Source organism: Oryctolagus cuniculus, chromosome 3, assembly GCF_051225735.1.
Source record: "Oryctolagus cuniculus isolate XC-2025 breed Fujian yellow rabbit chromosome 3, ASM5122573v1, whole genome shotgun sequence".
NCBI classification, from domain to species: domain Eukaryota; kingdom Metazoa; phylum Chordata; class Mammalia; order Lagomorpha; family Leporidae; genus Oryctolagus; species Oryctolagus cuniculus.
This window is the reverse complement of record NC_142869.1, coordinates 149,617,607-149,642,491: the sequence shown is the minus strand read 5'-3', so window position 1 is coordinate 149,642,491 and position 24,885 is coordinate 149,617,607. Positions and strand designations below refer to the sequence as shown.

The 24,885-nt window shown below is 34.7% G+C and overlaps 1 protein-coding gene across 42 annotated transcripts in view; it reads right to left on the bottom strand.

Moving 5' to 3' along the window:
* Positions 1-24,885, bottom strand: part of FOXP2 (forkhead box P2) — a 651,851-nt gene that overhangs the window by 150,698 nt on the left and 476,268 nt on the right. For 30 of the 42 annotated variants that reach the window (XR_016230716.1, XR_016230714.1, XR_016230715.1 and 27 more), the window contains 1 exon segment: positions 17,183-17,272. Coding sequence is in view for 27 of the 42 variants with exons in the window: in XM_051848004.3 (XP_051703964.2) it covers positions 17,183-17,272 (90 nt within the window). In the remaining 15 variants the exon portion in view is untranslated. 42 annotated transcript variants of the gene reach the window in all.

Genomic DNA, 24,885 nt, shown 5'->3' with positions numbered 1-24,885 from the left:
GTCCTGCACCCTGATGGGAGACCGGAAAGAAGCACCTGGCTTCGGATCAGCGCAGCGCCGGCCATAGCGGCCATTTGGGGAGTGAACCAATGGAAGGAAGAGCTTTCTCTTTGTCTCTCTCTCTCTCACTGTCTATAACTCTACCTGTCAAATAAAAAAAACGTACAATAGCCAGATGACACATTTTTTAAAAATTCATCTTCCATGACTTTTCCCCCCTACTATCCTTCAAAAAATGCTTGCTTCTATATTTGCAAGACATGCAAATACTTCACTAACTTACAGTGTCTCCTCTGGTGTCTACACACAGCCCACCAAGGGGCCACCTTGCAATAGTAACTTCCTGGAGGGAAGGGTCACCTCTGTACAGTTTGTATTGTGTTTTTCCTACTAGTTAGTATTCACTGCATCTCTATTCACTGCATCTCTATTAACATTTTAATTGCAATTTAAAGTATTAAATCTTAGAATTAACTCCTTGAACTAATGAACTTTAACATTAACGCATGGCCTTGGGAATTTCTAAATTTCCCCAGAAGAAAAACCACACCACCAACAACAAAACTTCTTGTCACTAAAATATCTCTTTTCATATATCCCCAGGTCTCCATGAGTTGGTACTAATAGGTTTGGTAAACATTTGGTGACAGGTCACTGCTAATTGTCAATCTCAAAATTCGCTCCTCCTTTCTTTTCTACCAAAGGAACCCCACCTTGTTCAGCATGGCAAAGTACCTAGCTAAACCTAAAATGAGTTTTGTAGACTTAGATGAGGTGAAGGCAGCTCACATACCACTGTTTGAGCCATCTAGGGAAGTTCATTATGTAAGGGGTGCATGGAGCAGGCACTGTGACACAGAAGGTTAAACCTTCACCTGCAGTGTTGGCATCCCATGTGAGTTCCAGTTCAAGTCCCGGCTGCTCCACTTCCAATCCAGCTCCCTGGTAGTGGCCTGGGAAAGCAGCAGAATTTAGCCCAAGTGTTTGGGTCCCTGCACCCAGTTGGGAAACCTGGAAGAAGCTCTCGCCATTGCAGCTATTTGGGGAGTAAACAAGCAAATGGAAGACCTCTATCTCTCTCTCTCACACCCCCCGCCCTTCTCTCTCTAATTCTGCCTTTTGAATAAATAAATTTTTTTAAAGAAAGGGGTAAAGTTTTAGCTGGTAAGAATTTATTTGTAGTTTTATTTTTTCTTTTTCCTTTCCCTTCGTTCTGCCTGAAACTTGCACATTATGCCTAGAGGAGGGGCAGCCATCAGGTGACCATGAAGACAAAAGCTACATAGGAGCAGAGTAGAAGGCTAAAGAGAATAAACCTAGTTTCTGTGTCATCCTAAAAGAGCTGCACCTGTCAGCTCTAGATAGTCTGTCTCTGGAGTTTGTGTTCATGAGAAAAACACATCTGTTTCTACACAGAGCCACTGGAAGACCTCACATTAAATTTAGTGAAAATATACAGAATTTCCCAAATGGCTAAAGGAAGAGATAAAATTAACTGCAAAGTATATATCAATAAATCATGTAGAAACTATAGTTTCTTGATACTTGAGAAATCTTTGCATTTTATTTGAAGTTCTCTATACTTTATTAAACAAATTTCTTAGTTCCATTGAAGAACTAAAAGTATCACTGATACTTAATGAGGTTTGGAACATGGATAGTAGAGAGCAATGAATCAGTTTATTTTGTTAAAAAAAAAAAAAAAAACGACTAGGGGCAAGTATTGTGGCATAGTGAGTTAAGTAACAAAGCTTGCGATGCCAGCATCTCATATGGGCACTCGATCAAGTCCCAGCATCTCCATTCCCGTTCCAGCTCCCTGCTAATATGCCTGGGAAAGCAGCAGAGAATGGCCTAAGTTCTTGGTTCCCTACACCCACATGGGAGACCTGGAATAAGCTCCTGGTTCCTGTCTCTGGCCTGACCCAGTGCCTGCCATTGAGGACATTTGGAGAGTGAATCAAAGATGGAAGATTTCTCTCTCTCTCTTTAACTCTGCTTTTCAAATAAATAAATAAATAAATCTAAAAAGTAAAAAATAAATTAAATAGGTAAAGGGTTTATTGCAAAGTATTCATGTCTGTATAAAATTCATAAACCAGAAGATAGATTCAGGAAGAAAATATTCAGATAAAATAAAAGATGAATCAATCAAATCATTAAATAAGTACATTACATACTATCCAATCAAGAACAGTAATCATTGGAAGTATTACTTCATAAAGAGAATGCCTAACTGGAGTAAAGACAAAATACAATAATAACATGAGTGGGGACCGAAATGTGACCTCAATCACATCTTCTAATGATACCCATGTCTGGTTAAAAGTTCATTTCTACAGAGCAAAGCAAAGAAATATGCCAGTAAATACCATTTTTTCCACATTTGTTTCATCAGATTGAATGGAAGTGATATCCTGGACTTAGTCTGACAAAGAATGAACAATTCCATATGAAGACTTCAGTTTGGTAAGGATTTACTTAGCATCTACCATGTTTCAGGTGTTATGATATGGGTCGAGGTTAGAAACATGAGTAAAATGTGACCACTGCCATACAAGGATTTAGAGTCTAAGGGAAGCAGTTAAAATAAAATGTAGTAAAATTTATCTTTGTAATTAATATATAGCATTATACATGTTCTGGAAGTTCACATTTGAAGTATTATTTTTCTTAGGTAAATCAAGGGCAACTCGAGTGAGGCTCGAAGTAAGTGTAGATAAGTTTGCTAAGTAGATAAGGTGCTGGAAATGAGTTTTTAATATGTAGAAATAGAAACAAAAGCAAATAAGAATAAAAATTCATGTAGTTCATGGATTCCTGCAAAGTGCTTGGTATATATATATATATATACACACACACACACACATACAATGTATATATATTATATATATGTATACTATATATACACAATATATATGTAAATATACATACATATATATATATATCACCACTTGGGAATGAATGAATGGGTTAATCATGTTTGGAATGCGGTAGGATAAGGTAATGGTTGTAATGTGTCAGATGTAACATGACATGAAAAGCTTTTTGGGACATGTTGAGAAGTTGAGGAACAGGACAATTTTCACATGATTAGGGCATAGGAATATGACACTATCATAGTAGAAGGGCTTAATGGCTGGAGGAGAATAGGATCAGCAAAAGCAGAAGAAAATGTTGGACAGAGGAAAAAGATGAACAACTTGAATTTAAAATAATGATCTGATTTGAGATGCTAAGCAACTGAATAAAGAAAGCGTTATAAACTAGCACTGATATATGGACTTCACATACTTATGTAAAACCAGTCTATGCTACACACTGGAAAATGTGAAGAGTGAGACACAGTCTCAGCCATCAAGGAACTTATACTATGACTCACCAGGATGTACAAGAAGTGTATCTAGCTATGGAAGTCATATAATATATAAAAGGAATAATAGATTCACATTTATTGATTAATTCACATAATGTGTGTGTTGGTGGTGGAGGAGGGTATTGAAGGAGCCTTCACAGAATAGATGATAGTAGAAATTTAGGTGCTTATCACAAGTTTTCTCCATGGCAAGGAAGAGAAGGCACGTTAAGAGACGAAAGGGATGATGAGTTGCATGGAGGTATGAATCAACACGAGAAATTATAAGTAGCTGATACTGCTGTTTTTACAATGTGGAAAAAGCAGTGTGTATAATGAGGTCAGAGTGCTAGGGCCATTCCAGAAGACAGCTAACTTGGAAGATAATCAATTAAAATAACTTAAGGTTTGTAGTATCAAAGAGAAGCCTGTTGGGCAAAATGGACATATATTGAAGATTTCGAGATGCAGATTTTTTAAAACCAAAAGATAAGAAGAGAATGAGGTCATTATTGATAATTTGATGTAAGAAATCATGATAGTAAATATGAAATCCTGGAAATGTTGTTGAAAATGATGCTGAAAAGAATGATCAGAGGCATCACAAAAAACAGGCTCAGGGCCCTTTTAAATGAGTTCTGATTTAAAGAAAATATATACGAATAAATGCTGGTCTGAGATTCAGAATTCAGCACATGGAAGGGACTGGAAGTTTTACTAGTTCAGTGTTTTCATTGTATACATGGGAAACTGAATCCTAGAGAAGAAAAATGACATAGAATATCAATGGAGGAATTACAGGAAAACATTTTCTTGTTCTAGAAGAGGAAAATATTCAAGGTTCCTACAGACCATCTGCAGTAGAATCTCTCAGAGAAACACAGATATGATTTTCAAAGATCTTGTACCCCCAAATTTTAAATCAGTAGTCAGGCATGGACCTAAAAATCTCCATTTTCAAAAAGGTTTCCAGGAATTTCTCAAATTGGAAAACCATTGCCTTAAATGTCCTAATATGGGAGTGATGATAAGTATTGATTAAGAGAATAAAATTTTCCCAGAATAAAGGGAAAACTTTAAACAACACCAAAGCTTTTGAGAAAGTACTATTTTAATCATTAAGTAATCTGTTTTAAATGTGAATTACATGCTTGGTTCAACTGGAAGAAGGCAGAATGCAGACAGAATATTGTAGTATTTGTGTTTTTAAGAAAATGTCTATCGAAGGATTTACCACAGTCTTCCTGTGAGACAACAGATTTTCTCCATGTCAGCACATCACAGTGTTCCGTGTGTTCCTTGGTTTGTCACCCAAGAATGTGCAGTAGCACTAGCAGCTGAAGATATCAAGGTGGCAGCTCTTACAGCAATGCAAGTGTTATCATTGTAAGTGTAAGAGTTTACATACTATGCAAAGAAATTTTCTGTGTGTTTTGTGTTACCAGCTGTTTAACTACTAGACCATGAGTTTATGGCTATACTGATATAACTGTATACATGACCTTTTAAAAAATAATCTCCAACGGTTTTTTTTTTTTTTTTTGCTACAGCTTGATGTAATTCACGATTTTAAACTGTGAACTGCCTCTAGATAGAACCTTTCTAATATGAGGAACAAAAGCATCAATTCAGAAATTCCGGGGTCCAGACAGGGTAACAACTGATAATCATTAAAATAAATCTACTCATCTACTAAATTTCTGTGAAGTCTTCTCACACCGAAAACTCTGACTTCCCCAATGCCCTTAGAGAACAGATATGAAAACTTACTCTGCTAGAGCATTCCATGTAATTTATTGATGCCAGTGGAAATTTACAAACTAAAAAGAACAAAAATTTTTAGGATATGGAACTTCTCTCAATTCTTCACTAAAACATCATCAAGGAAAGTAGGGGGACTTTTTAGTTCACTTTGGATTTTTCTTGTAGATGCTAGATTGCAAGACCCAGTAGAATGAAGCCTTAAAATTCACAAATGTTGAGGATTGCTCTGATTACTTTCATAGGATTCTAAAGTTCCTAGACATTACAACTGTGTAATTATTCAATGACAGGATCAAATGTCAGGACAGGTTGCCTAGAAATTTAAATTGCTGACTTCTCACTCATATATCCCAATTCTTCTACTCTCATGGATGCTTGATCACTAATGTAGCTTTGCTACCCTCTACTTATCCTTACCAATGTAGGAAAATTTGTAATGTCAAAAATAATCGTCTACTGTCATACTACCCTGAATGTGCCCAATCTCGGAAAAATAATTGTTTCTTTTTTAAAAAATTGAGATTAACTGGAATACCTGAAACTATGAAATTACAACAGGAAAACAGGGAAATACTGCAAGATGCTGGTATAGGCAGCAGTATTTTTGGATTAGATTCCAAGAGCACAGGTAATAAAAACAAAAACACACAAATGGGATTGTATCAAACTAAGAAGCTTCTGCATAGCAACTGAAACAATCAACAGAATGAAGAGATAACTGACAGAATGTGAGAAAATATTTACAAACTATGAATTTGATAAAAGATTAATATTCAGAATCTAGTTAAAAATGAGCAAAGGATATGAACAGATATTTTTCTATATAATAAATACAAATGATAAACAAACATAGGCAAAAATGTTCACTCTTACTTGTCATCAGGGAAATGCAAGTAAAAACTGCAGTTACAATGGCTATTTTTAAAACAAACAAAATTAACAATGCTGGTGAGGATGTAGAGAAAAGGGAATGCTAATACAGCGTTGGTGGGGATGCTAATTAGTACAGCCATTATGGAGAAAAGTGTGGAGTTTCCTCAAAAAGCTAAAAATTTTTCTATCAAATGACCCAGCTATCACACTTCCAAATATATCTAAAGGAAATAAAGTCAGCATATGAAAGAGATACCTGCACTCTTACGTTCACTGCAGTCCAATTCACAATAGCCAAAACATTGAATCAACCTAGATGTCCAACAATGGTTGAATGGATAAAGAAAATGTGGTATAAATGCATACTAGAATAACAGCCACAAAAAAGAATGAAATCCTGACATTTGGAACAACATGGATGGAACTGGATATAATTATGCTAACTGAAATAAGTCAAGACATAGAAAAGACACATGTATTCTCTCATATGTGGAAATCAATCTCATATGTAGAAATCAATGTGTAAACATAGATATTTATAAGCTGTATTTATAAGTTGTATTCACCAAATTATATACCTTAACTAATAGTATACCCTCTATTCTTCTTTTATGATCATTTTCATAAATCCTGATTTATGTTATTAATATATATCCATATTTTCAAAAAATAGTATGTGTGCGTATAAATACCTATATGATATTGACATATGAAGAAAATAGGGCAAAATGTCAAATAAATATACGTGTGTTTGTTCAGCTCTTCCTAATGCCTTTCTGTATTATTTGAAGTATTTAAAAATAAAAAGACAAAAAATTGAGATTAAACATGAGACACATTTTATTGAGATCTTGAGTGTTGTTAACTTGTATTACACTTTGCACAGACAGTGATAGAATTTCAAAATGGGACAGTGGTAGGAAGAAAGTCTTTACAAACCTCTCCTTATATTTGAAATGAGAATTTCTTAAATTTGAGGGTTCATGAAGATCTCAAGATACACAACAATATGAATGTCAAGGGTCTATTATAATTAGTTCTCATGAGTGCTTTCTTCCTCATCTAAGCAGAGAACAAAATTTCCATTTAAAAATTACTTTGTGGTGTAGTGGGTAAAGCCACTGCCTGCAGTGCCAGCATCCCTGTGGGTGCTGGTTCGAGTACTGGCTGTTCCACTTCCAACCCAGCTCTCAGTTATGGCCTGGGAGAGCAGTGGAAGATGGCCCGCGTGCTTGGGCTCCTGCACTTTTGTGGGAGACTGGGAAGAGGCTCCTCGTTCCTGGCTTTGGATCTGCACAGCTCCAGTCATTGCGGTCATCTGGGGAGTGAACCAACGGACGGAAGACCTCTCTCTCTCTCTTTCTCCCCTTCTCTCTCTGTGTAACTTTCAAATAAACAGATAAATAATAAATACTTTTTAAAAACTATTGTGTTATAGCAATTTATCATCACCTATTAAGTGCTTTTGGGAAAAATAACTTAGTGCCCTAACATAATTTAACTTAAAAATTATGTATGTTCTTTTTATTTTCTTTATTTTTTTAAACTTTTATTTAATGAATATACATTTCCAAAGTACAGCTTATGGATTACAATGGCTTCCCCCCCACATAACGTCCCTACCACCCTCAACCCTCCCCTTTCCCACTCCCTCTCCCCTTCCATTCACATCAAGATTCATTTTCAATTCTCTTTATATACAGAAGATCAGTTTAGCATACATTAAGTAAAGATTTCAACAGTTTGCTCCCACACAGAAACATAAAGTGAAAAATACTGTTTGAGTACTAGTTCTAGCATTAAATCTCAATGTACAGCACACTAAGGACAAAGATCCTACATGAGGAGTAAGTGCACAGTGACTCCTGTTGTTGACTTAACAAATTGACACTCTTGTTTATGGCATCAGTAATCACCCTAGGCTCTTGTCATGAGCTGCCAAGGCTATGGAAGCACCCTGAGTTCTTTTAATCAGCCTATATGATTTTCATATCAAGATAGAATGAGAAATATTTTTCAATGAACAATTCATCGCACATTTGTCTGATCACTTCAAATATTGTGCTTCAAATTCAGCATCACTAGAATAATTATAACCTGCACAACCTAGGATGTTTCTGGAAGTGACTACTTACTATAATATCCTAAGTAATTCTAGTTTGCATACTGATTTTTAACGGGTGTTCTGGAAAAAAAGGATTTAAGGACTGATGAAACTATTCCAATGATGATTTTTAAAAGGCACCTATAAAGGTCATCAGTAATAGTAGATTTTTAGTGCTAATTGAAGTGCTTCAAGGTTTCAAGTTTTCCAAGTAGCTGAGATATTCAAGAATAGAGATGCCTTCATACTAAAACTAAATTTGAAATAGCATAAAGTAAACTACTCTTGAGACAACACAAGAATTAAATACTGAATACTGAACTATAAGAAGTAGCAAAGTTTTATTATTTTCATAGTAAAATGATATGCTGGATTATCTTTTAGCTTCAATATAGAATTAAATAGTTATAAGCATTCAAAGCTTCTCCTTTCTGATTATAATTCCAAAAGGATGAGATTACATGATAAGGGAGAGAAATGAATTATAAAAGAGGAGTAAATATAGTAGAAGACTAAAGTAGAAAAGAAATTTTAAAAAGACCAAGTAGAAATGTAGAATGCAGGTTAACAGAAAGAAATGAATGGAATCCACAGAGGAAACACAATGAATCTTAAGTGTCAGTAAATTCAAAATAATTTTACTTTTTGTCTTAAATCATGTACTAACACTGTACTTCACTTTGTCATTCAATTTAGCTTGTACAACACCTCCAAACATCTTAAGATAAAACTCACAGCCTAAGTCTTAAATCCTATAGAGAGCTCCCATAACAATATTAACGTTCAATTCTTTCTTGCTCTCACTTTTGTTAAGGTAGAGAAGTCAAGGGAATAGATCCTTAAAATCCTAATGGATTACAGAATGAAGCAAGTGCTTGGGGTAGCTAAGAAAAAGAGAAAATTTGACCTCCTAAAAAGCAATTTTCATCCATATTTAATCTGTGGGAATTCAGGACTATATATGCAATATATATTTTTTTCTGATATAGTAACCTGAGAAGCAAAAGTACATTTATTAATTTTGTTTTCTACTTAGCATTCATGTTCAAGTATGATTTCTTTCCCATTTGTTACTGGTCACTAGTCAGTATTGTAGATTCTAAGAGTTACTGATGGGAAATAAAGAATAAAGTGGCTGAAAAATCATCAGTGTTGTAATTCACCTAAAAGGTATTTATGCACAAAAATTCTCTTCTTTGGAGCCATTGATTCACATGGTGGACAAGCCCTGTCTTTAAAAATTTTCCCTTTCTTGGACCTCCCTTGGTAAGGCAAATGCTGGCTTGACTGTTCTATGAAGATCCAGCTCTTTTTCTTCCTCTTTTTCTTATTGCTCTATAAAATGTTGATGCTACTGAGCTCCTCCTTACAAATTATGTTTTTGGAAAGCTGCTCTACTATGGATTTAATGATCACTTCTGTATTACTCCATAGATATTTTACTTTAGTTCTAACTTTTCTGTCAGGCTCTCTTTCTAATTTCTAAAAGCCAGACATTTCCACGTATTAACACGTCTTGACATCACATCAAACTCGACATAGCTGAATAATGTTTAAATTATTACTGATTCCTCATAACTCTCTTCCCTGAAAATATCCTTCAAATATATTATTTCTAATTAGATCTCCACAAAATGCTGCTTAGATCATATCACTTCCTTATCAGCAAACTTTAATAGCCTCCTGCTACCCAAGTCATAAGTACAGATTCATTAGCTTGGCATTTCAGGATCTATACAATTGATGATACATATTTGCGGTCTTCTAAACCCATTCATTATCCTTTTAGTGTAACTTCTCTGTACTGACTAAAGCAAACTATTTACTCTCACCTAACTAGATCTCCTGATTTCCTATCTCCACATCACTGGTAATATTTATTTATTTTTATTTATTTTAAAGATTTATTTATTTATTTGAGAGGCAGGGTTAGAGACAGAGAAAAAGGTCTTCCATCTGCTGGATCACTCCCCAGATGCCCGCAATGGCTGGACCTGGGCCGATCTGAAGCCAGGAGCCAGGAGCCAGGATCTTCTTGGGTCTCCCATGTTGGTACAAGCAGTTGGGCCATCTTCCACTGCCTGCTCAGGCCATTAGCAGAGAGCTGGATAAGAAGAGCAGCAGCCGGGACGTGAACCAGCACCCATATGGGAGGCCAGCGCTGCAGACAGAGGCTTTACCTACTATGCCACAGTGCCGGCCCTACTGATGATATTAAAAAATCTTTTTTTCCATCAGAGGCAGGTGTGGTGCAAAGGGTTAAACTCCTACTTGCAACACTGCTGATAGGACACACCAGCTCCCTGCTACAGGCACCTGGGAAGGCAGTGGAAGATGGTCCACATAGTCAAGCTCCTGCAACACAAATGGGAAACCCAGATGGAGTTCCTGGCTCCTGGTTTAGACTTGACCCAGATCTGACTGTTGTGGCCATTGGGGAATGTACCAGCAGATGGATGATGGAGTTCCCTCTCTCTCTCTTTCTCCCTCTCTCTCTCTCTCTCTCATTCTGCCTTTCAATAAATGTTTAAAGGTTTGCCATCAAAAATGTCTTTACCTTCTCTATTTACCAAATTCTTTGCTTTAAGCCCAAAGTAGCTGTTTCTTGCTCTTTAAAGCATTCCTTGATCAAATTAACCTGAATTGATGCTTTTTATTTTTTTAACTGTCAATTGCATTTTCTGGTTTTCCAATTTCCATAGCCTGTCCACCATACCCTAAAATGTATGTACTTGTATACATGTACCAATCTAGTCATAAGTCCCTGAGGAGGTGATACATGGCAAGCAATCACTCAATTTACACTGAGTGAAGGGTTCACTACCCTGTTAGTCTCTCTTGTTCATTCATTGTTTCAACAAGTGTTTACTGAATTCTGCTCTTCATCAGGCTCTGTTTTAGGCATTGGGAATGAGTAAAACATCAATAGCTCATGCTGTCACACAGCTTACAGTCCAATAGGAAAGACAAACATTGAAACATAAGTTATGTGTCAGGAGGGTGAAGCATACATGTTATGGGAGCCCACAGTAAGGACATACTTAGTGCCTAAACCACCTATGACAGGTTTTTGTTGTTGTTGTTGTTATTTGGTCATACTTCATACCACAATATCTGGGCACAGTGAAAAATTATGACTGAATGCAAAGACTATACAACAAGATATATATGAATCATAATATTAGATTAGATACCAGTTTCCTGGAGACTGTCCTATGGCAGTTATTTGCTAACTCAATGTCTAAGGATTTATGTGAAGTACTCTACACAATATTCTTTTTGTCTTTACAACAGACTCGAAAGATGGGTATCCTTATTCTCATTTTATAAAGAGACAAATCCCAAAAGATCAATTTATTCTACTCAAACGTCCTACTCATTAAGGGCAAAGTCAGGCATCAGACCCAAACACATGTTGTCTCTCCTACATTCCATGCATGAATAGATGGCTTGCTCAGTTTTCCCGCACAAGCGCACTTCACAGTAACTGAGCCACTCCCAAACCCTTCTCCACAGGGTGTCAGCCTTGAGCAACTGGGCAAGGGTGAAAGTATCCTTATGGCTTAGGAAAGACTTTGTAACTCTTGTCAATCTACCTGTTTCACACTGCCTTTAAACAAATGTTCTCTACTGGAATTGGAAAATCAGGACCATGCAAGGCATAGTATATCCTTACAAACAGATTTTGAAATTCAACTCTTTGTTTTGTGATCAGGAAACAATGTACTAGACTTACTGCTCATGGTATGTGTGTGTGTGTGTGTGTGTGTGTGTGTGTACAGAAAACATATATAGTAAAGATAGTCTTTCAAAAATTGTAAGTTTTCTGCATCACAGAAGATGCTCTATTCAAACTTATATCTCAAATTTCCTGATAACGCTGCTTTAAGTACTGGGAACAAAATGTGTTTTAGCTTCTCTCCAATTATTTTCATTTTTTTAAAAAGATTTAATGATTTATTTGAAAGGCAGAGTGACACAGAGAGAGAGACAGTGATCTTCTATCTGCTTTTTCACTCCCCAAATGCTCATAACAGCCAGGGTTGGACCAGGCCAAAGCCAGGAGTCAGAAACTACATCCAGTGTCCCGAGTGGGTGATAGGGTTCCCAGCAATTGAGTCATTCTCTGTTGCTTCCATTATCAGGGAGCTGGATTGGAAGCAGAATATCCAGGACTGGAATTGACACCTTAATATAGGATGACTTGTCCTACTGCTCCACAATGCTGGCCCTTTCTATTTCTTTTATTTTTTTTCAGATATATTTATTTATTTGAAAGGCAGAATTATAGGGAGACAGAGGCAAAGAGAGATATCCTCCACCCGCTGTGTCACTCCCCAAATGGCTGCAACAGCGGCAGCTGGAGCGATCAGAAGGCAGGAGCCCAGAGCTTCCTCTGGGTCTCCCATGTGGGTGCAGGGGCCCAAGGACTTGGGCCATCCTCCACTGCCCTCCCATGCACACTACAGCATGCCAGGTGGGAAGTGGAACAGCCAAGACTTGCCCCCTTCTCTCGAATTCTTGTATATTCAGCATTAATGTTGAAAAAGAAATATTCAGTGTCATTCTTTACCACTGTATTAATGAAATTTTGTTATAAAACATACTTACAATGTCTGATTCTATATTCCATCAAAGTTAGTATCGTCCCCTTGAATATTTTAACTATAAAATTTTATGTTATTCTTGTTTCCTATAGAATACAAAATTGTAGGACCACTGAGTATTATGGATTTTTTTTATTTTGTCTGCTGGCATTAATTTTAGCAGTTTAGGAGTAGAAGAAGTAGAGGAAGGTAGAAACATTTAATTATATCAAAACTGATTTAAATGTATATTATAAAAATACATTAGTAAAATAATTATTTATGTAGCTTACATTTCTCCTAAATGCAATTTGTAATATTGTTTCAATTACAATGCATTAAACAAAATAAAGCTGGCTTTGATGTTGTCAAAATTATATTTATACCATGGTTTACATACATATAGGATTTAATTTGATTCCAAAGAATTATTTTTGGTTGTGGCATATTATTAAACAAGTGCTTTGCAACCAAACCAAAGAAATAAAAAAAAAAAAACACAATCCTTAACACATAAACTAATATCCAATAAGATATACCTAATTTAAAAAATTTATATACCTATCACTTACTTAAAACAAAACAGGCAAAACAAATCTTTATGGAATTTTAAATCTTTTATATCAGTTAGCCCAATGGCTTTAGTTTCAGTATGTTAACTGAATTCTTCAAGCTTATATTATTCTTTTGCAGTATGGTTGGAATAAGACCCCCAAGTTTAACTCATTTTTGCTTTTTATTATTCCATTCTTTAACTCCTTAAGATGGAATTTTAAAATTTTAATTAACTATTGGAAAAGAGAATTTCATATTAACCTACAATGAAGGAAGTGATTACAATGCTATATACTAATATTCATCTAAGATAGCAAAGCAATGGCATTTACCTTAAATTTACGTCTCTGCTCTGCACAGCTGTTGAAGAACCACAAGTCTGTCTCATGGCTGTAAATGTAACAAGAACAATAATGCGACCAATTTTTCAAATCTAAACTAAATTAAGTAGATTTGTCATAGGCTAGAAAGTTGATAATGTATTCTACAAAAAATTTAAAATTTACAGATTATGGAAGTGTGCATGTGCATGCTTTTGTGTGTATGTGTGTAATTTAGTCTTTTTAAACTGGAAATCAGTTGTGTGAAACTGAAAACATTAAATACTCTCTTCGGCTAACTTTCCTCATTAAGAATCACTATGGATAAGTTAGGAAGTGCTAGAAATATAAATAAATAAAACACTAAAATTAGAGGCCATCTTCTGCTGTTCTTATTAGGGTATGTTTTCTGGTATACATAGTAAGAATGTAAAGAAGAAACATAGAGTAACACTTAGGTTTACATCAGTTTCCATTTGCATCACAATCTTTATACAATATTCATCAATATGTCATTAATCAATGCACCTACTGATTAGAACTATTCAATTGGTGTCTTATATAATGAATAGAATATGTAAACAATTCAAATTCATATATTCACATCCCTAAATATGAAAATCACTACTACAACTGGTATTCAAGCTTGTCAGATGTGATATTTTTCTTTCCATTTTGTGTTAGACATTCTAATATCTATGTCATCTATACATAAAAACCTGAAAAAATGGAAATGAAAAAGTAATAAATTCTAGTCTGTTAGAAAACACTCTGTACCATGTCACACTTCAAATCTGGTCACCACTTTAACATTTAAAGGAAATTCAGGTGAATATTAAGAAGCAACTGAATATTGTTCTTGTGACTTGAGCCATCAAAACAGTTTTTTAAAATATTTATATTTTCTTTCAAACTTTATGCAATGTTCTTTATAAAACTATATATTTTTTTAAAAAGCCACAAACTATCTTTTAGTTCTCTACAGATGTTGCATCTGATATTGTAAGAACCATCAGGATCCAGTAGTATGAAATACTTTGCCTTGGATTTGCAGATTTTAAAACATTTTTCGATTTTTTTAAAAAAATTTAAAAGATAATCCACACCAACTCTATTATAAAAATGTGGTTATATTCTTGGTTAAATAGAAAAGAGCTAGACTGAATTATACAGGAAAACGTTCAGTATGTTAATTTCACATTATAAGATTAAAATTTGAAACAACAACATTTTGTCTTTTTAAACAATAGGTAGCAAATTGTGGAACTCATGCTAAATAGTATTTGCAAATGCAAGGATAAGCATTACCTAATATCCCCATTTGACATCAGATGTGTAAGCTACTATAAAATGCTATTAGGATTTTATTAGGTCTTTAATGCAGTCCCAGCATGTCTCTAGTTGGTAACTCATCAAGTACTATGAAATACTAAAAATTCAGGTACACATTATGTTACTTGCAGTGAATATTTTGGTGAGCAAATAAGTCTTCATTCATTATTTCTAAATCCTCATTCAAAAAAACCAACTTCTTATTCCTTTCACATTTTGGCATGAGATCTAATCAAAATTCTAAAATAATCCTAAAATGCTACAGTTTAATAATCCATACCATGGAGATGTATTATTTAGGTTAGCATGCATCACAAAACTTAAAACTCAAGTAGCACAGTGAAAGTCTTTGTAGTAATGGTCAACAACTGCAATTCTTAAAAGGCATTTATTATACTCTCACTCACCCTTTTATGTGAAAATAACAAAGTTTGAGACTTCTCCAAATTTATTGATACAACAACTGGTACATAAAAATAATATCTTAGTTTAGGGACATTAATACTCCTATGTTATATGTGTGAATTTTTGAAAGAAAAATTATGTATATTTTAGTGAATCAATCAAATCTTGACTTCCCAGTACAACAACACAAGAGAAAGTAGAAAAATATGAAAACCCAGACATTCTTTCCAGAGATAACCTGGTAACCAGCAAGAAAGCTACTTCTGCTGGATTTAGCTCTGCAGAGGAAGGAGCGCTATCAAAATCTTCTCTTTTCCAGAAATTAATAGATTTAGGGCAATACTGAGTGTTTTTCAGACATTCAAAACAGTAACTTCTTTCCTGTATTTGGCTTAGTTTGCCACCATTTCCATCTCCTTTTTTTTTGTAACCAACAAGAAAGCAAAATTATACTCTTAAACCACAAATGAAAATAAACATTTCATTTGCTACCTTCTGTGTTTTCTGTGTAAATGTTTCAGTCACATAAATGCATGGAAAGACTCTCATGGAATCAGGGAACCTGAGGGGAGTGCTACACTCAGTATTATAACCTGAGGAGGGGTAAGAGGGTGAGGAAAGGGTCTCACAGAATTACTGATTAGTTAAAATGAAAGAATGTGAAATTTGTTTTAAAGGAGAAAATGCAATAGAATCTTAAATGTAGGCTGATTCAGGAAAGCTTGCCTTCGCATTCATGGCAGACACCCAGAGTGCAGGCTCTGCTGAAACATTCCCTATCCTTGAGTCCCCTTCCCAGCCACCCACACATGACTTTCTTACCGCCACATATATTCCCATCTCAAATGTGTTTAGGGACCAAAACTGTAATCCAGTTTTTAGGTAATAAGTACTTTCTGGATTGTGTACATCAGTAGCCTGTAATTCTATGTCATACAAACTAAGCTATAGAAAGCCATGAGTGAGACTTAGTTAATAACATCTGTGGGTACACCTGAAAACGAAAACAGACATCTAGGCCATTAAGAAAAGAAATTGTTTTTGTTAAAATAAAGCAACATGAGTTGTTTACTTAAGTTAAAAAGAAACAAAACAAAGCTTGCCTTATTAGACATGTATAAAACAGATGATTGAAGAAAAATTATTGCTTATTATTCAACCAAGCCAATGAAGAGTTTCAGAGATGTTTTATGCAACTCTAGTTCATACCCTCCAAATGTTTAAAAAATACACCATAAAATTGTTTTTTCTCCAAGAAAATATTCCATAAATTTTGGTTAGAAAGGCTATGTAAAACAATGATGGTATTATGAACCAAAAAAGTTACTTTAAAAGACATAGATGCTATCAGTTTCACAGGACAAATATAGTGAGTAAGGACAACAAATTCCAGAATGTGTTTTCATAACTGTAGCAACAGCAGTAACTCCTTGGCAAACTCAAACAGTTCTTTTGGCAATCCTGGAGTTTTTCCGCATTTGTCACTTAGTTACAATTGTGGGAGGGTGTGTGACAGGGCTTTGTTTCCTTCCACACCATTTTACTATGACTTTGCTTTTAAAGAAGAATTTTTACATTTTGACCTGTGTGTGAAGCTAGAACCCCATTAAAATCTCACAAGGGAATTTTATACAAAATTCCTTATACCTTTGTGTATCAAATGTGGTTTCTACACAATATTGCAAGGAGCAACTTTGTAAACTTTTGAGATCTATGGTAACAGACTATTTTCTCTTTGAAGAAGTTCAAATGAATTTTCTATTTGAATTAAAATTATCTACATATGCCAATGTAATACTTGCCTGTATGCACACACTTGGGTCTACACAGCTGTTCTCATTAGGAATCTTTTAGAGTAAGACCAGAAGCACAGGAGTGCTTTACTAACCTGCAGTGGCCTCTGTTTATCACTGCTCTTAGGAGATTTCAATCCACTTGTTTGCTGCTGTAAGAGAAGTTGTCTAGCTGCTTGGAGAGCCTAGAAGTGAAAAAGGGAACAATATCTAAGTAAAAATTATTATCAGTTATTCCTCATTAACAGTAAATGTCTTCGATGTATGAGAACATTTATCTTCCTTTTATACAGACTATTTATATTCTTTTTCTAATATGCAAAAAATGTCAGAAAACACACGTATACAACTTTATTCAAAATCCGGAGATACATGTACTCCTGCAGGGAATAAATTTAATTTGTTTAAAGTGCTTAAAGAGGAGAAAAATCATAAACTGCATCAATAATCTCATTTCCAAAAGGAACTTGTCTTTGCGTGTTCAACTAAAATGCCCACTCCCTTTTAAATTATCACTCCATTTGCATTTTCATATTACAATTTTGCAGCAAAAGCAGTAGACTTCAAGTGTTACCGGAAGCTGTAATTAAATTTGACAAATCAACATCAGATTATCTTGAAAGTGAATTAATAAGGATTTTCACTAAAGATTAAAAACACTTTTTGTACTTACAATTCAAGGGGAAACCACTCCTTTGACAAAATAAAGTGCAGTTTTAATGCCAAATAAAATTGAGTGGTTTTCATTTGCATTCTTAGCAAAATCAGAGAACAAAGAAATTACCACTCAACCAATCAGATTTGTTTCTATGTATGACAGAATACCAATCAAAACAGAAGATGTTTTCATTTATTTTTATGTTTTCTTTGCCACTCAGGAAAATAAAACTTAACATAAATTAAAGTAAGCATTTCATTTACTAGAAGAGGGAGAGTTTTGTGAATGTACTACATAAACTTATTATGTAAAAACTAATGCCATAAAATAAAAACTGTATATTAAATTGTTTTAAAGATAGCAATACAAATCAATATTTTAAAAAACTGTTTAAAAGCTTGTTTTTAAATATTCATTTTTTCCTCAACAAATGTGTTCAATGAACACCACTAGTGATGCAATTTTTCAACAGCTAAAGCTAAAACAAATCATTACCCTACTTTCTTACCCACTATTTTAGAATATAAGCATATATTTTTCATAATGGAAAACATCTTAGATTAATATTCTTCTATAATAATTAAGATTCTCAGCTGATAAAAAGTACAATTTTGATTGGAATCAATGATCTGGTTTTTAACAGAGTTTCTAGTATCCATGACAACAGTTGCTTTGACAAGATGTGCATATGGCATTACACTGCCAGCTGGTGTGAACAATGTTTGAACTACTGCATTGAGATGCTGAGCAAACAGAAAAAGTTGCCACGTCTTAACCCTCAGGGAAGGCAGTCATCCCCTGATCAATTATGAAAAGACAGAGAGAGGGCTGCTACAGTCTGGCTCCAAGCAAGTTTTCTGAGAAGGCAGGCAGACATAGAAACCAAAGTAAACAAACTGAATGCACTAGCACCATCTCCTAACAACATTGATTTGTCTTCCCATAGCAGGATCTGGCACAGTTTGTAAAGCACACTTTTCACATTTGGAGACACACTCTCTCACAACAGTCTTCCTTTGTTTTTTAAACTTTTCCAATAATTACCAGTCAACCTAAATATTTCGAAGGATGGCACATGCCAATGAACTCAGGACTATTTATTATAGAGCTCAGTCTGAAGAAGAAAGTAACAGTTCCACAAATTATTGTCACAAAGCTCATTGCTTGAAAAATATAATTTGATATTCTAAGTGACATTTACTTTTTCTCTGAGTTACAACTTAAAAATAACTATGATTGATATTGTTCAAGTGGCAGTTCCTATAGTGTGACTAGGAAGGCTGTATATGTAAAAAACTCAAAAAAAAATCCCCATTGATGTAAAAATCCACATTTCTGTCTAATATTTTAATGTAATTTTTCCTCATTGACTTGATTAGTTTATTTTGTTTATATACAATCTTTTTAAAATGTTAAAATCATACACTTATTTATTATCCCTTCAGAAATGTACTGAACACATTTTAGCATCTCAGTTTCTCAAATGACTGGGATTAACTTCAGTCTTAGAATGAAACTTACAAACAACACTACTAGTCGAACAATACCCTATACCTTGTGTGGTTGTGTGAGGGCAGCCTGTTGAAATTCTTGCTTAGTGTATACTAAGTTGATCTTCTGTATATGAAGGTAATTGAAAACGAAACTCGATGAAGGGCGGGATGGGAAAGAGAGTGGGAGAGGGGAGGGCCGCGGGAGGGAGGGAGGTTGGGGGGACCACAACAATACAAAAGTTGCACTTTGTAAATTCACATTAATTAAATAATAAAAAAGAATCAACTAATCTGATTATTTTTCAAAAAATGAGAAAAAATAGGCCTTGAGTAATCAACTGCTGTGTTCAGTGTCACAAAACAATTTATCAGTGCTTTGTTCAAGGTCTCCCTACTTCCAGGTCAGAGTACATTTCAGTGTGCCATTTTGTCTCAATTTCTGTCAAAGAAACCATCAGCTGTTAATGAGTAAAATATTAGTACAACAGAATATATGCCACCGTAAGGAATCGTTCTTTACCTGTATGGAGATTATATGCATTGAACAGAACTCAAAAGGGAAAACACAGATACGTTTATGTTCTTAATGTGTAAGTGAATCAAACAACTACCAGAGGTTAAACACCATTTTTACAGCTAACTGTCCCCATCATCTTGTACTTGGGTTTAATGCACATTCTAGAGCTGGGAAAAAAAAAATCTGGAAATTGTCTAGCCTAACTTTCTCACTGTCTGGGCGAATAAATGAAGAATTCCTACCACAATTACTTGATTAATGTCACAAGGGGCAGTAGTAAAGTGTGTCTCCCAAGCCTAGGGCCTGTTCCTTTTCAGCACCTGCATTGCATTCATTCAACTCAACCCAAACATGTAACCCAATGGAATATGTAAATGTCTAATGGTTATAGAAAAACACTGAGACAGTAGATACTTCAGAACCTCAATTCATTAAAATATCATTGGCCAAAAGCATGTATCTTCTGCATTGTTAGTAGACGACTGATTATTAAACAAAAATGAAAAGAAAAACAGAAATCTGGCTAACACATTCTTCCACTTTTAAAGTAATTTGATTTTTACAGCACACATTTACAGTTATCTTCAAAATAGCTGAGGATCACTTCCCAATACAAACTCACAAAATATAACTACTTGTTTATTTCAACATTCTTTTGGTATGACTAGTGAATTCTATAGTAAACATAAGAGGTTGGAGCACAAAACAAACAATTACAACAGATCAGGAATGATTTAAAACTCAAAAGCAGAAATCTCTGGCAGTTTGCATTCTAACTACATGCATCATAGAACATTTTTATTTCCAGTATTTTGGATAACACTTTAGGACTGAATTTCAATAAACAGTTGCTCCAAGATGTTTAGTTCATCTTTGCAATTTATTATTTTAGCATATCAAAACATGAAACATTATGAGATACAATACCTCCATGAATAAAAGGTACTAGGTGTCAAATTACATGAGATATTAATTTGAAAATAACTTGCCACTTTTGTCAATATGTAGAAAAGATAAATTCCAGGGCCATTCATGAAGTTCTATGAGCCATTAAGATCACAAAATGAAAAGGTTGTTTACTAAATTTCCTTTCATATTGACTGAATCTGATTCAAATGAATAACAAAAAGATTTCTAAGGCAGCCAACCCATATCTAGTTTCCAGAAACACATTTGTTCTGAATTAAAGGTGCACTTTACCTAATGAAGTTATCTAATTTTAGTAAAGCTAAAAAATTAAAATAAGACATTTAAAAAATTGGAATCAGATTATATCAAAATATTTTGAAAAAAGAAATAAAATTTTTACAATATCATAAGGTATATGTTCGTTAGGCCATAGAGTTGCAGAGATGCATATGACTTCCAGAGCTGAGTGTATTTTGCTCTAAAATATTTATTAAAAACATCACCCTTAACAAGTTACTGTGTAGTTTCAACTGAACAACTTTTTAAAGAAAAGCAAAGTTCAAGTATATCACTGTTTCTTACTAGTAATAACTATGCTAGTTGAGAATTTCACAAAGAATAATTCTCTGTGTAGGTCACTGTGAGGAATAATGTAGGGTGGAAAACCTTTGTAATTTGTCAGATAAATACTTTTATTCTAAAGAGTACTGAAAAAACTTCATCAAAATTAAAATTATTTGAGAATACTTTAGAAATACCCAGTGAAACCAAAAAAATGTTGAGTATGCTAAGGTTTATAAATACCTTCTTCTTTTTTCCAAAGTAAATATATGTATACTTTTGGGGAAAAACAGACATCAGTCATATCTCTCCCCATAAAAATAGGAATGCTTAACCTATCAGCCTGTTGCATTTGAAACATTAAAATGAAAAATGACATCGACGCCCATTAATATCTTCAATGTATAAACAGCACAGCGTGACACATTCTTGAGAGCTGAAGGCTACAAAATCTCTCTGAAACATAAATAACAAAGCACTCAGAAGCATATTTGATGTTGATATTCATCTCTGAGAAAGACATTGCTGCCCAGGCTTCTTATGAAAATAGATGCAGCCCAAATGGATCTCCTGTAATTGGTTTCAGATAGCGAGGTCAGAAGAAATATGATACAAGAAATGATTATGTGGAACAGGCGAAACAAGAATGTTTACACAGGCACTCCCTGTTATACTGACAAGGGGTGTATACTTTGCAGATAACCAGACCAAAAAAAAAAAAAAAATTGCCAACAGGACGTCCAGACTTTCGCTCCTCATACTCATGTATTTTGACCTTTAACATACCATGTTTTTAACATGTTATTTTGACCATAAAATAAGTTTTCAAGCAGAATTTCATTTTTCTAATTATTTTCCCAAGTGTTGTTGATAAGAAGTATAGTCTGATCCTTGCACAAAGGATATGAATTCCTATTCTGTTTGGCCTTTCTTCACACGATGCTCCAAGAGAATACACTGATAAATGTAATCTGAAGTTTCATAATGCTATTTAATAGAAGAAAATTAATCACTTAATTGTCATAACCTATTTTCAAACAGCAATCTATCAGAGTGAAATTATGCATCTGTAGCTACTGACCCTTCATTTTATCTTGCCTGATACATAATTAGACTAAGTTTGTTGGGGGGAAAAAAGCTAATTATTAGGAAATATTTTAAAAAATAATTGCTTTATCATAGTATATTTTACATAAAGTTAGAGAATATATATGCAGATGGATATACTCTGTTTACATTATTCATTGCTCTGGTGTCAAATTGAGAAGATAGCATCATTTCTTTTATGGAGTATAATCAGAGTGAGTAATTACTTATTAGGCATTCTATTTACCAATCAGATGTCAGGCGTTTTGGGCTTAGTATTCAAGATGTAGATATATCCAAAGGATAGGTAGTCAGTGAACTAAATCTATACAGAATGGATTCTCAAGTCATCCTCAGAAGTAATAATACAGCCCTCAAGATGCAGGTCCAAAGCCAATATTAAGTGTATTCTAGTATGGCTCCAACTTCCCAGGTGACCTCAGAGATCCTTCCATTAAGTAAGTCTGCAAGTTACCAAAGGCAATATAGGTTTTACTTTTTTATTTTCAGATCTAGACTCATACGGTCAGTTTAATGGGATGAACAGGCTCTCCTCCTCAGAGGTGGCATTCCACAGGCTGCCGTAAATAATATAAAGTAGCCTGGAATTCATGTCTTACATTGTTCATGATTCTATTGCTAGTAATAATGAATTGTTGATGGAATATACAGAAAATACTAATAATATATATAATATTAAATATAATTCTCATTCACAAGTTAAGGAATTTAGTCTAACTTTAAGATCCTTAAGTATGACAGGGCAAGTTTAATTGGAACCAATTTTATTAAAGTTAGTGATTTTACAACCTTTTTTGTGTACATATTCTGGAAACTACAATGGTTTACATGCTCTCTCTCAGGCTTACAGGTTTATAGGCTCTCTCATTCTGCTATAAAATATTTTATTATTTTTCCCAAATATATTTTGGTCTTATCTTTTGTTTCTCTCACACATTAGTACTTATTTTTTCATTATGAGGCCAATATCATCCTTAGTTTGTTTACAGGTTGAAGATTCATTATTGCTATATTTCTGTAACTTCAACTGGCATATTAGGTAGTAATTGAAAATACATGCCACTAAAGTATAAGCAGAATATCACAATATAAACTGCTATATAAATCTCTGTTTTTGACATCCTTTTCCACTTAAAAGGAAAATTACAGAGTACGTATGCAGTGTTTGGGAAAACTTTGGAAGGATAAAATGCATAAAAATTACTCACCATTAAAAATTTTTTGAGTGTGCCCCATACACTGAGCAAAGAACTAAGCATAACACATTTCTGGAGGTGGGAGGGGCGATGTGACATCATTCCTCCCTGCAAAGAGTCTAATTGAGTGGACTGTCCAAAAGTCATAAACAATGTTTCAGAAACATTTTAGGAATTCATAAATAAAATAGAAGAAACTATTTTCAGTTGGATTTATAATGACAGATATCATCTCTTGTGGAAATGATGGAGGGTCACACCAAGAAGAAGCAAAGACAATTTGAGATCATATATGGTGAAAACAAAATAATTGATCTTACATCATATGCTTGGTTTAGACTCTAGTGAAACACGCTGAGAAGGTTGGTGGGTTCTAATTCATACATTTGACTAAGCAATAAAGAGCAAAAATTCTTGATGTTATTCAGCAGGCAAGGACAGATATTGCTCAAATTTGGGAACTATGAAATCAGCTTGTCCTGAAGCAACATTGCAATCATGTTGTGTAGACAGATGACAAATGATAAAGACAGTGAGGCAAGATAGAGGTAGAAAGATCAGTAAAAAAAAGTATGTGCAACTGTTTATGAAAGAACAGCTGAAAACAAGCCTCACAAGAGGGACTGTCCAGGTAGTACCAGCAGGATCTAGTCACTGCATGTGGGGTGCAGGGGTGGGGAACATCTGGTGTGTGGTACATATAAGGCCCATGAAATCATTTGATCTGGCCTTGCCTAGGCAATTGCAGGTGGGTCTTGCAATTCAGTAAATTGATAGCAGAGTAATTTTCAAATTGATAATTTTGTGATTGATATTAGAAACATAGAAATGGTCCTTGGCAAGAAAAAAGGTTCCCCACCCCAGAAAGGGTAGGCAACTGAGAGAATAGCTAGAAAGAAGGAAATAAGCTTTATAAAATGCAGGCTTGGAAGAGAAGATGATACTATTTACCACTGGCAGGGTAAAAGGACACTTCTCCAGTGGGCAGTAAATAATGCAGAAGCCCAGGTTGGGAATGATCAGCATCCTTTTTGGGCGCCAACTGGTATCCTGGATGCTCCACCTCTGAACCAGGTCCCTGCTGGTGGCCTGGGAAAAGCAGTAAAAGATGACCGAATTGTCTGAGCCCATGCCAACCCATGTTGGAGATCCTAATGAATCTCCTGACTCCTGGAGTTGGCCTGGTCCAATCTCAGCGGTACGGCCACCTGGGGAGTGGACAGGCAGATGGAAGACGTGTCTCTGTCTCTTCGTCTCTCTCTGTATCTCTGACTTTCAAGTAAATAATCTTTAAAAAATACAAAAGAAGCCTTCTGGAAAATGCCAAACAGAATGAATATAGGACCTACCAAGTCCA